The 12,244-nt window shown below is 36.7% G+C and overlaps 1 protein-coding gene across 7 annotated transcripts in view; it reads right to left on the bottom strand.

Annotated features, from left to right (window-relative positions):
• The window catches only part of SMC5 (structural maintenance of chromosomes 5), a 102,455-nt gene that overhangs the window by 59,179 nt on the left and 31,032 nt on the right, over positions 1-12,244 (bottom strand). For all 7 annotated transcript variants that reach the window (XM_089913289.1, XM_022573531.3, XM_022573532.3 and 4 more), the window contains 4 exons: positions 4,725-4,887; positions 3,573-3,707; positions 1,877-2,017; positions 329-490 (listed from right to left, as the gene is read on the bottom strand). In XM_089913289.1, the coding sequence (XP_089769415.1) occupies positions 329-490; positions 1,877-2,017; positions 3,573-3,707; positions 4,725-4,887 (601 nt within the window). The remainder of the gene's footprint in view (positions 1-328; positions 491-1,876; positions 2,018-3,572; positions 3,708-4,724; positions 4,888-12,244) is intronic.

Here is a 12,244-nt window from a genome sequence, read left to right as displayed (position 1 = left end):
TATATAGTTACAAAGCATGTATAATAAATTCACAAAAGGAGTTAAACGTTTCTAGGAATACTACTCTGAATCCTCCTGTTATTAAAACAATAACATTTCATTTTTCTCTTTTTATGTCTCGGAATTTCTATAGAGTAGCAAGCGCCTATAAAGTAGCAAGTGATGATTAGGACCTTGAAAGACCTGTGGTAGTAGAATTCCTAGTAAAAGAACTTAAGGAACTAAAGTTAACAAGTAAATCTACAAAGCATTTTAAAAGACCTGCAAAATATTTTTTGTATTTGCTAAAATAAAATACAGGAAATCCAAAATTGAGCCAGAAAAGTACCTTCTCTTTGATTCGAGCCTCCAAATTGTGACGCTGCCTTTCAATTTCTTCAATGCGTTGTGTTATAGGAATCTGCCCTTCTTTAAGTTTTCTGACCTCATCCTTCGCTCGGTCCCGAGCTAGTTTTACTTCTTCATAGTCCTGACGAACATTTTCATATTCCTTGTAATGAATTCAAGAAAGAGAAGTTAATGCACTCCTAGCTTAAAGTAACACAAATACAAAAATCAAGGTACAGGCAGAAACCAAATCTATGAAAAAGACGGTTTTGAATCCCTTTGGCAGGTCTATTAATAAAAAATTTGCCCTCTGAAACAACTTCAGAAATAGTAAATACCAACATAATGATTAACTCAGTGATACTCACTGAGCACTTATCTCTATCACTAGGCCAGACTCTCTGTCTTCCATCCCTTCCTGTTATTGAAATTTACATCCTAATGGCTTCTAACAGTAGGACCTCCTCTAGTCTCTCAATAAAGAAGGCATTCAAAAACATATAAAGAACCAAAAGAAACTCAGTTATGAAAAATAAAAATGAAAAAACAAAAGTAAAATGGCTCAAGAGAAAAGCAAAATGTAGCAACCAGGTGAAAATGATGCTTGTCACGTCACAGGAATTAATAAATATTTGCTAAAAAAAATTAAGGGGAGTGCTAAGAGAGCATATAGTAAGAATGAATGGGATGAAGAAAGGTAAGAAAACAATACAAATAAACATTAGAGTAAACCAAAAAAAGGAAAAAATGAAAAAAGATTGAAATCAATCTTGAAAGAAAAGGGAGAAATCAAAAGACTTCAAAAGACAAATATAAAGCAGGTGCAAGAATAATAATGGACATAGGATAAACCTAATCAAAATGAGCTGAAGGAAGAAAAAAGTTTAAGAAAATGGAATTATGGGAAAGGATAGGGTGAAGCAGGGGTGGTGGGGTTAGGGTGGGTGGGAGAAGTTCACAAATAAAGCCACATATTTCTCCAATCTAATAATTATTTCCATCCTAGCCTTAAAAACATTATTAAACTTCCTTATTTTGTTTCACCCACTGAAAAGTAATGTACAGAGGGAAATGAATCTTTGACCCAAACTGTGGTTTTAGACAGTATACATCACAGAGTGACTAAAAACAGTAGTTTCAGTAAGCTTATGAAGCATAATGAGTAGAAGATTACAATTAATATCCTTCAGCTTTCTCTGTAGCTGAAGCTGCTATTAGTAGCACACTCAAAGTAAATTCTCAGTGACCTGAGGACACTCAAAGATTTAATTTTTACATATGTAAACATTTTAGCTCATTAACATTTTATAAAACAAAACTGTTGACTCAAATCTGGAAAAATTAAGGACACAGACTTAATCAACATGCAATAACAACATAGCACACAGTTGTATAATAACACAAAGAAAGAGATAAATGTTACTATGTATGATATACAAAGCAAAAATGAACAAAAGCACCTAATTTGAATATACAATTAGTGCCTTCTTTATAACTTTTCCTCCTAATTAAAGAATCACTATTTTCACCTTTAATAACTCACACTTACCACCCATGGCCTTTTTGCTTCAAGCATCTCAATCAAATCTAAATGTCGCTTACGTTCATAGAACCTCTCCACATCTTGTTTATATCTTTCATTCCTCTGAATCATCTTCTCTAGATATTCAGTTTTCTCTTTGCATGAGGTCTAAAATAAATATTTATTTAACAATTAGTTTAACTGAAGAAAGACAAAAGGTCAAAGCTTTTAATAATGAAAAATGTACAGCGCTAACAAAATTTCACAATAAATGATTCCATAGGAGTTCTTAAGAACTGTGTGAAACTAATGTGCACACCTGAATTCTGGTCTAGGTTCTACTATTTATTAATTATGGGACTGTGAGGAAGCCCTGCCACATCTCTAAGCCTGGATTCTTCTTGCCTGAAGAGAAGAGAGGTATCTGCCCCATTCACCTCAACGGTGGAGGCAACTCAACCTACTATAGGTGAAAGCTCAACAAAAGCTGTAACATGACATACAAATGAAGAGTGGTATTATTATGATTACAATGTTATAAATACCAATGACTGAAGGACTTAGAAATGAGATAAAGGAAAGCTAAAATTCAGCCTTTATATTGTGAATTAACAAATGCCAAAAATGTACTCAGAGCTTAGTAGAATACGTTTGTTTTCCTTCAGAGTTTGGTAGGTAGTTTCAGTGAGTGTTTCAGAGGGGTGTATTAAGATTGTTTGATGTCGTGAAAAGTAAAAGGACCGACGGAGTATATAAAGTAGGATAAAATAATTACGACTCCTTTGGCCATTCACTCTGAATAAGTATAACAATAAAAATAGTATTAAATTATAATAAAGCTCATTATCAAGTACAGACAGTTACAGTTTAAGAGAAAGCATTTGTTTACAAGATTTCTCATTACAAAAATTTACTGAATTTATTTTAGCTGCTGAGATATGGAAAATGATTCATTAAATAAAGCACCTTTTCGAATGATATGCTAAAAAGAACATTTTAATTTATTAAAGGTGAAAATAAAAATCAAACAGTGCAACTAAATGTACAGTTCTTTTACAAAGTCCATCCTCACACAACTGAAAATATGAGAACTGGCTCAACAGAGACACTATATTAAAAGCTACATATCTGCTGTATTACCCAAAGCCTTACACAGTGCCTGGCATGTAGTAGGTGTTTAGTAAATACTGAATGAATAAAAGAATAACACTGAAACTGCCTGAGAGAAAAAAAATACTTCATAATACTATTATCGGTTCTTTAGAACAGGGGTCCCCAACCCCCAGTCTGTAGACCGGTACTGGTCCGTGGCCTGTTAAGAACCAGGCCGCACAGCAGGAGGCAGGCGAGTGAAGCTTCGTCTGCTGCTCCCCATCGCTTGCATTACTGCCTGAACCATCTCCCACCCCTCCCCCCGTCCGTAGAAAAACTGCCTTCCATGAAACCGGTCCCTGGTGCCGAAAAGGTTGGGGACTGCTGCTTTAGAAATTCAATTAATAACATATATTTGATGAAATGATAGTCAAAATTTTCAAACTTTATATAAAATCCATTCCCACTTTTTGTCACCTAACTTAATTAATGTTAGCAACAAAATCCTAGGTGAAAAAAAATCACAAATATATGAATGCACTCAATGAATCAAAACTACTATTTACTTTCCCACATTTTGAGACGTAGAAATCAATGAGAGACATAAAATGAGTTGTCTATTTATAAATACCTCTAGTTGTTTTTCTTTCTCCCTGAAGTTTTTGAGTTCACAGTGGTATTTGTGCATTTCTGGAGGACCAATTGACTTCTCAGTAGCTTCAAGGAGTTCAATTTTACTTAGTTTAGCAAATTCTCCAACTTTATCCTAGAGCAAAACACTTAAATATCAGTTAATATTATCGTTTATAAATATCTTCAAAACATTTTTCATTCAATGATACTTGTCAAGAAGAAACTCATTTAAAAGAAAAAATCCCCTTTATTTTGAGATGTGAATCTTAATATAAACCCTGTCCTTCATATATCATTCTTTAAAATAATAAACTTAGGGTATAAACTGTCATCTTTTTGAGAACCTAAAAAAAATTTCAATGTCAATATTTCCAGGTTTTAAGTTTTATACACATTTAACAAATAGTTTGGAAAGAAAAGAAAAAATAGTCCCCTGGACTGAAATGATTATCTACTACACATAATTTGGAATGAAATACTAGAAGTTAAAAAAAAAACACACAGAGCAATTTAAAACATCTACTTCTGTAGACAGTCTTATAACAGCTGATAAATACTTTAAAATTTTAACTTTTCTTTCACTTAGACATAGTAATCAAATCATCAGTTTCTGAAGAAAAAAAAGAACTATAATTCAGTCACTAGACTGCATTCAAAGACAAATTTAAAAGATCTGATTTTAACATATAACATGCAATATCAGGATGTTTTATTTTTACTAAACAAACTTAAAATATGAAAGGTTTTTAGAAGGCACACCTATAGATTTAAAAGTCTTACTATATAAAATATTTTATACAAACACACTGATTAAGAAGTTGTTTATTAACAAAATTTTACGAGTCTATGAATGAGAGCACACAGCTGTTCAAGCTACTCTCTGTACTTAAAAATAATACCTTTATTTCCTTTACAATACTTTAACAGGCTCATTAATTGAATATTTCCAAATTACTACAAACTAGTAAGATTATACTGTAAGAGATGAGATGCTACCTTTTACAAAGAACTGTTAGTAAGTATTAAGACCACTATGCTCATTTTAAATAGTAACCATTACAATACTCTTAAAAAGTGTTTACATTCTTATATGACGTAAAGAGGAAACATACACAAAATTTCCCCACCTTTACATTTAATTCTCTCATACCTGAGGTAGAAACTGGCAAAGATTGCCCACTTGAATATTTAAGGCTGCAACCTGCTCTTCTACTACTTTCTGAGTTGTAGATTTTTTGTTGATGAACCAAAAGGACTGATTTTTTGCCACATCAATCTCACGAGTGATTACAAGATTTCCAGAAGTCCTGAACCTAGTTAAAAAATAAATTAAAAATATTTATACTCCAAATACGTAATTTTAGAAATAAAATTTCTAAAATTCTCTTGCATCAAAGGTTGCCACATAGGATTATTATTATAATTTTTATTCCTTTTGACATTTTGGCCCCTCCAAAGAAGGAAAGCCTGACATTAGTGATAATACGTAACTGACCACCTGTAGGTTATTACTCTTTCAACATTTGAAATTATTTAAACTGTTAAAATAAAATTAAAACAAATGCCAATACTAATTCCCAAACACTGCCAGAGGAGTTATTTATCCTTTAATCATTATGCTACACTCCAGTCACGTGTTGACTACAATTTTAAATGGGTTGGTATATAAAAGCATACAACAGTTAAACCTCGAAACTCTCTCTACTTGGAAAATGTATGAATGAAAACTAACTCTTACATATGCATTTCCAGACATCAAAACCAGCCTGCCCATACAGGTGGCCCATGGTTTCCTCATCTTACACTCCACCACTCTGAATTCAGAGGAGACTGTACCACATGACTATAAGGAACATTAAAAAATAGAAAATCTGAAAGAAGGGTATTTACTTATTTCTTGATTTAAAAGTACTACTGCTTCACACCTCCTATCTACCCATCCATCTTCTTCACTGGCAATCAGCAGCATGGAAGAAGACCTGGGACCACCAGAGAGACAAGGTGCCATTGTTCGGGTGTGTGTGAGGAGAGGGGTGGGACCGCCATAGAAGCTCCTTTCTCTGCACGTGTGCTTTCAGGCGGCAGGGCACCACCTACAAGAGCTCCAGGGATGGGTGCGAGCCACCACTGCCATCTAGGACTCCAGAGATGGGCGTGGACTGCTGCCACTACCAAGGGTCCCATGAGTGGATGCTGGTTGTTTCCCCCACCTCCTGGAAACTTGTGCAGGCAGTGCACCTGCATAGCCCCTATCAAGGGATAACAGCCAGCACACGCTGAGGAAAGAAACGGCAAGCATCCAAACCAAAAGCAACCCTCACACCAAAAACATATTAAACCCACACAAGCTACACAGGGACACTTCTGCATATAAATAGCCCTCCAAGACTACGGTATATAATTGTTTCTCCTAAATACACAGAGTAAGAGGGATATAAGGGAACCATTCCCAGTGAAAAGACCAAGAGAATTCCCCTGAAGGAACAATGAAACAGACCTCTTCAGTCTAACAGACACGAAGTCCAAAAAGATGGTAACAAAAATACTGAAGGAATTAAGAAAGGCTATCAACAGAAATGCAAATTACTGTAAAAAGGAAGTAGAAACTATAAGGAAGAGACAAGAAAAATTAGAAAATTCATTTGCCGAGACAAAAGCTGAGCTAAAGGCAATGAAGAGCAGAATGAATAATGTAGAAGAAAGAGTAAGCGATCTGGAAGATAGAATAATGGAAATTACCCGATCAAAACAGCAGAGAGAAAGCCAAATGAAACAAACAAAAAAGAAAGCAATATAAGAGACCTATGGGATAATACAAAGCATGCCAATCTACGGATAACAAGGATTCCAGAAGAAGAAAGAGAAAAGGGGATTGAAAATGTATTTGAAGAAACTATGGCTGAAAACTTCCCAAACCTAAAGAAGGAAACAGATATCCAGATATAGGAAACAGAAGGTCCCAAAAAAGATGAACCCAAACAGACCACATCAAGACATATTATAATAAAAATGGCAGAACAGCGCCACTTAAAGAAGCTCCAGAGATGGGCGTGAGCCGCGGCTAAAAGCACGGACCCCAGAGACAGGCATGAGATGCTAAGGCCACTGCTGCGGCCACCAAGAAGCCTGTGTGTGAGCACAGGTCACTATCCACACCTCCCTTCCAGGAGCCTGTGCAGCCTGCCACTGCCAGGGTCCCGGGATCCAGGGACAACTTCCCCGGGAGAATGCACGGCGCGCCTCAAGCTGGTGCAACGTCCTGCTGACCTCTGCCGCCGCAGGCCTGTCCCGCACTCCGTGCCCCTCCCTCCCCCTGGCCTGAGTGAGCCACAGCCCCCGAATCAGCGGCTCCTTTAACCCCGTCCTGTCTGAGCAAAGAAGACACCCTCCAGCGACCTATACGCAGAGGCAGGGCCAAATCCAAAGCTGAGCCCCGGGAGCTGTGAGAACAAAGAAGAGAAAGGGAAATCTCTCCAGCAGCCTCAGAAGCAGCGGATTAAAGCTCCACAATCAACTTGATGTACCCTGCATCTGTGGAATACCTGAATAGACAATGAATCATCTCAAATTGTGGAGGTGGACTTTGAGAGCAAGATTTATGACGTTTCCCCCTTTTCCTCTTTTTGTGAGTGTGTATGTGTATGCTTCTGTATGAGATTTTGTCTGTATAGCTTTGCTTCCACCATTTGTGCTAGGGTTCTATCCATCCGTTTTTTGTTGTTGTTTTTTGGTTTAAAAAATTTTTTTTTCTTAATAATTATTATTTATTTTAATAACTTTATTTTATTTTACTTTATCCTCCTTCCTTCCTTCCTTCCTTCCTTCCTTCCCTCCCTCCCCCCCTCCCTCCCTCCCTCAGACATAAATCATCCCAAATTGAGGAGGTGGAATTTGAGAGCAAGATTTATGATTTTTTCCCCTTTTCCTCTTTTTGTGAGTGTGTATGCTCCTGTGTAAGATTTTGTCTGTATAGCTTTGCTTTCACCATTTGTGCTACGGTTCTATCCTTCTTTTTTTTTTTTTTTCTTAATTATTTTAATAACTTTATATTATTTTATCTTACTTTATTTTATCTTCTTTCTTTCTTTCTTTCTTTTCTTTCTTTCTTCTTCTACTAATTCTTTCTTTCTACTTTTTCTCCCTTTTATTCTGAGGCATGTGGATGAAACGCTCTTGGTGCTGCAGCCAAGAGTCAGTGCTGTGCCTCTGAGGTGGGAGAGCCAACTTCAGGACACTGGTCCACAAGAGACCTTCCAGCTCCACATAATATCAAACGGTGAAAATCTCCCAGAGATCTCCATCTCAACAACAGCACCCAGCTTCACTCAACGACCAGCAAGATAAAGTGCTGGACACCCTATGCCAAACAACTAGCAAGACAGGAACACAACCACACCCATTAGCAGAGAGGCTGCCTAAAATCATAATAAGGCCACAGACACCCCAAAACACACCACCAGACGTGGACCTGCTCAACAGAAAGACAAGATCCAGCCTCATCCACCAGAACACAGGAACTAGTCCCCTCCACCAGGAAGCCTACACAACCCACTGAACCAACCTTAGCCACTGGGGACAGACACCAAAAACAACGGGAAGTACGAACCTGCAGCCTGCAAAAAGGAGACCCCAAACACAGTAAGATAAGCAAAATGAGAAGACAGAAAAACACACAGCAGATGAAGGAGTAAGATAAAAATGCACCAGACCTAACAAATGAAGAGGAAATAGGCAGTCTACCTGAAAAAGAATTCAGAATAATGATAGTAAAGATGATACAAAATCTTGGAAATACAATAGAGAAAAGACAAGAAACGTTTAACAAGGACCTAGAAGAACTAAAGATGAAACAAGCAATGATGAACAACACAATAAATGAAATTAAAAATACTCTAGATGGGATCAATAGCAGAATAACTGAGGCAGAAGAACAGATAAGTGACGTGGAAAATAAAATAGTGGAAATAACTACTGCAGAGCAGAATAAAGAAAAAAGAATGAAAAGAACTGAGGACAGTCTCAGAGACCTCTGGACAACATTATACGCACCAACATTCGAATTATAGGGGTTCCAGAAGAAGAAGAGAAAAAGAAAGGGACGGAGAAAATATTTGAAGAGATTATAGTTGAAAATTTCCCTAATATGGGAAAGGAATTAGTTAATCAAGTCCAGGAAGCACAGAGAGTCCCATACAGGATAAATCCAAGGAGAAATACGCCAAGACACATATTAATCAAGCTGTCAAAAATTAAATACAAAGAAAACATATTAAAAGCAGCAAGGGAAAAACAACAAATAACACACAAGGGAATCCCCATAAGGTTAACAGCTGATCTTTCAGCAGAAACTCTGCAAGCCAGAAGGGAGTGGCAGGACATATTTAAAGTGATGAAGGAGAAAAACCTGCAACCAAGATTACTCTGCCCAGCAAGGATCTCATACAGATTTGATGGAGAAATTAAAACCTTTACAGACAAGCAAAACCTGAGAGAGTTCAGCAGCACCAAACCAGCTTTACAAGAAATGCTAAAGGAACTTCTCTAGGCAAGAAACACAAGAGAAGGATAAGACCTACAATAACAAACCCAAAACAATTAAGAAAATGGGAATAGGAACATACATATCGATAATTACCTTAAATGTAAATGGACTAAATGCTCCCACCAAAAGACACAGACTGGCTGAATGGATACAAAAACAAGACCCATATATATGCTCTCTACAAGAGACCCACTTCAGACCTAGAGACACATACAGACTGAAAGTAAGGGTATGGAAAAAGATATTCCATGCAAATGGAAACCAAAAGAAAGGTGGAGTAGCAATTCTTATATCAGACAAAACAGACGTTAAAATAAAGACTATTAGAAGAGACAAAACGGACACTACATAATGATCAAGGGATCGATCCAAGAAGATATAACAATTGTAAATATTTATGCACCCAACATAGGAGCACCTCAATACATAAGGCAAATACTAACAGCCATAAAAGGGGAAATCGACAGTAACACGTTCATAGTAGGGGGCTTTAACAACCCACTTTCACCCATGGACAGATCATCCAAAATGAAAATAAGGAAACCCAAGCTTTAAATGATACATTAAACAAGATGGACTTAATTGATATTTATAGGACATTCCATCCAAAAACAACAGAATACACATTTTTCTCAAGTGCTCATGGAACATTCTCCAGGATAGATCATATCTTGGGTCACAAATCAAGCCTTGGTAACTTTAAGAAAATTGAAATTGTATCAAGTATCTTTTCCGACCACAACGCTATGAGACTAGATATCAATTACAGGAAAAGATCTGTAAAAAATACAAACACATGGAGGCTAAACAATACACTACTTAATAACGCAGTGATCACTGAAGAAATCAAAGAGGAAATCAAAAAGTACCTAGAAACAAATGACAATGGAGACATGACAACCCAAAACCTACGGGATGCAGCAAAATCAGTTCTAAGAGGGAAGTTTATAGCAATACAATCCTACCTTAAGAAACAGGAAGCATCTCGAATAAACAACCTAACCTTGCACCTAAAGCAATCAGAGAAAGAAGACCAAAAAACCCCCAGTTAGCAGAAGGAAAGAAATCATAAAAATCAGATCAGAAATAAATGAAAAAAAATGAAGGAAATGACAGCGAAGATCAATAAAACTAAAACCTGGTCCTTTGAGAAGATAAATGAAATTGATAAACCATTAGCCAGACTCATCAAGAAAAAAAGGGAGAAGACTCAAATCAATAGAATTAGAAATGAAAAAGGAGAAGTAACAACTGACACTGCAGAAATACAAAGGATCATGAGAGATTACTACAAGCAACTCTATGCCAATAAAATGGACAACCTGGAAGAAATGGACAAATTCTTAGAAATGCACAACCTGCCAAGACTGAATCAGGAATAGAAAATATGAACAGACCAATCACAAGCACTGAAATTGAAACTGTGATTAAAAATCTTCCAACAAACAAAAGCCCAGGACCAGATGGCTTCACAGGCGAATTCTATCAAACATTTAGAGAAGAGCTAACACCTATCCTTCTCAAACTCTTCCAAAATATAGCAGAGGGAGGAACACTCCCAAACTCATTCTACAAGGCTACCATCAACTTGACACCAAAACCAGAAAGGGATGACACAAAGAAAGAAAATTACAGGCCAATATCACTGATGAACATAGATGCAAAAATCCTCAACAAAATACTAGCAAACATAATCCAACAGCACATTAAAAGGATCATACACCATGATCAAGTGGGGTTTATTCCAGGAATGCAAGGATTCTTCAATATATGCAAAAAATCAATGTGATAAACCATATTAACAAATTGAAGGAGAAAAACCATATGATCATCTCAATAGATGGAGAGAAAGCTTTCGACAAAATTCAACACCCATTTATGATAAAAACGCTGCAGAATGCAGGCATAGAGGGAACTTTCCTCAACATAATAAAGGCCATATACGACAAACCCACAGCCAACATCGTCCTCAATGGTGAAAAACTGAAACCATTTCCACTAAGATCGGGAACAAGACAAGGTTGCCCACTCTCACCACTCTTATTCAACATAGTTTTGGAAGTTTTAGCCACAGCAATCAGAGAAGAAAAGGAAATAAAAGGAATCCAAATCGGAAAAGAAGAAGTAAAGCTGTCACTGTTTGCAGATGACATGATACTATACAGAGAGAATCCTAAAGATGCTACCAGAAAACTACTAGAGCTAATCAATGAATTTGGTAAAGTAGCAGGATACAAAATTAATGCACAGAAATCTCTGGCATTCCTATACACTAATGATGAAAAATCTGAAAGTGAAATCAAGAAAACACTCCCATTTACCACTGCAACAAAAAGAATAAAATATCTAGGAATAAACCTACCTAAGGAGACAAAAGACCTGTATGCAGAAAATTATAAGACACTGATGAAAGAAATTAAAGATGATACAAATAGATGGAGAGATATACCATGTTCTTGGACTGGAAGAATCAACATTGTGAAAATGACTCTACTACCCAAAGCAATCTACAGATTCAATGCAATCCCTATCAAACGACCACTGGCATTTTTCACAGAACAAGAGCTAAAAATTTCACAATTTATATGGAAACACAAAAGACCCCTAATAGCCAAAGCAATGTTGAGAACAAAAAACAGAGCTGGAGGAATCAGTCTCCCTGACTTCAGACTATACTACAAAGCTACAGTAATCAACACAGTATGGTACTGGCACAAAAACAGAACAGGATAGAAAGCCCAGAGATAAACCCATGCACATGTGGTCACCTTATCTTTGATAAAGGAGGCAGGAATGTACAGTGGAGAAAGGACAGCCTCTTCAGTAAGTGATGTTGGGAAAACTGGACAGGTACATGTAAAAGTATGAGATTAGATCACTCCCTAACACCATACACAAAACTAAGCTCAAAATGGATTAAAGATCTAAATGTAAGGCCAGACACTATCAAACTCTTAGAGGAAAACATAGGCAGAACACTCTATGACATAAATCACAGCAAGATCCTTTTCACCCACCTCCTAGAGAAATGGAAATAAAAACAAAAATAAACAAATGGGACCTAATGAAACTTCAAAGCTTTTGCACAGCAAAGGAAACCATACACAAGACCAAATGACAACCCTCAG

Source organism: Delphinapterus leucas, chromosome 6, assembly GCF_059928025.1.
Source record: "Delphinapterus leucas isolate spDelLeu-1000000601 "Yukka" chromosome 6, BTC_Dleu_Yukka2, whole genome shotgun sequence".
Taxonomy (NCBI): domain Eukaryota; kingdom Metazoa; phylum Chordata; class Mammalia; order Artiodactyla; family Monodontidae; genus Delphinapterus; species Delphinapterus leucas.
The sequence above is the reverse complement of the archived record's forward strand: the minus strand, read 5'-3'. Positions and strand labels throughout refer to the sequence as shown.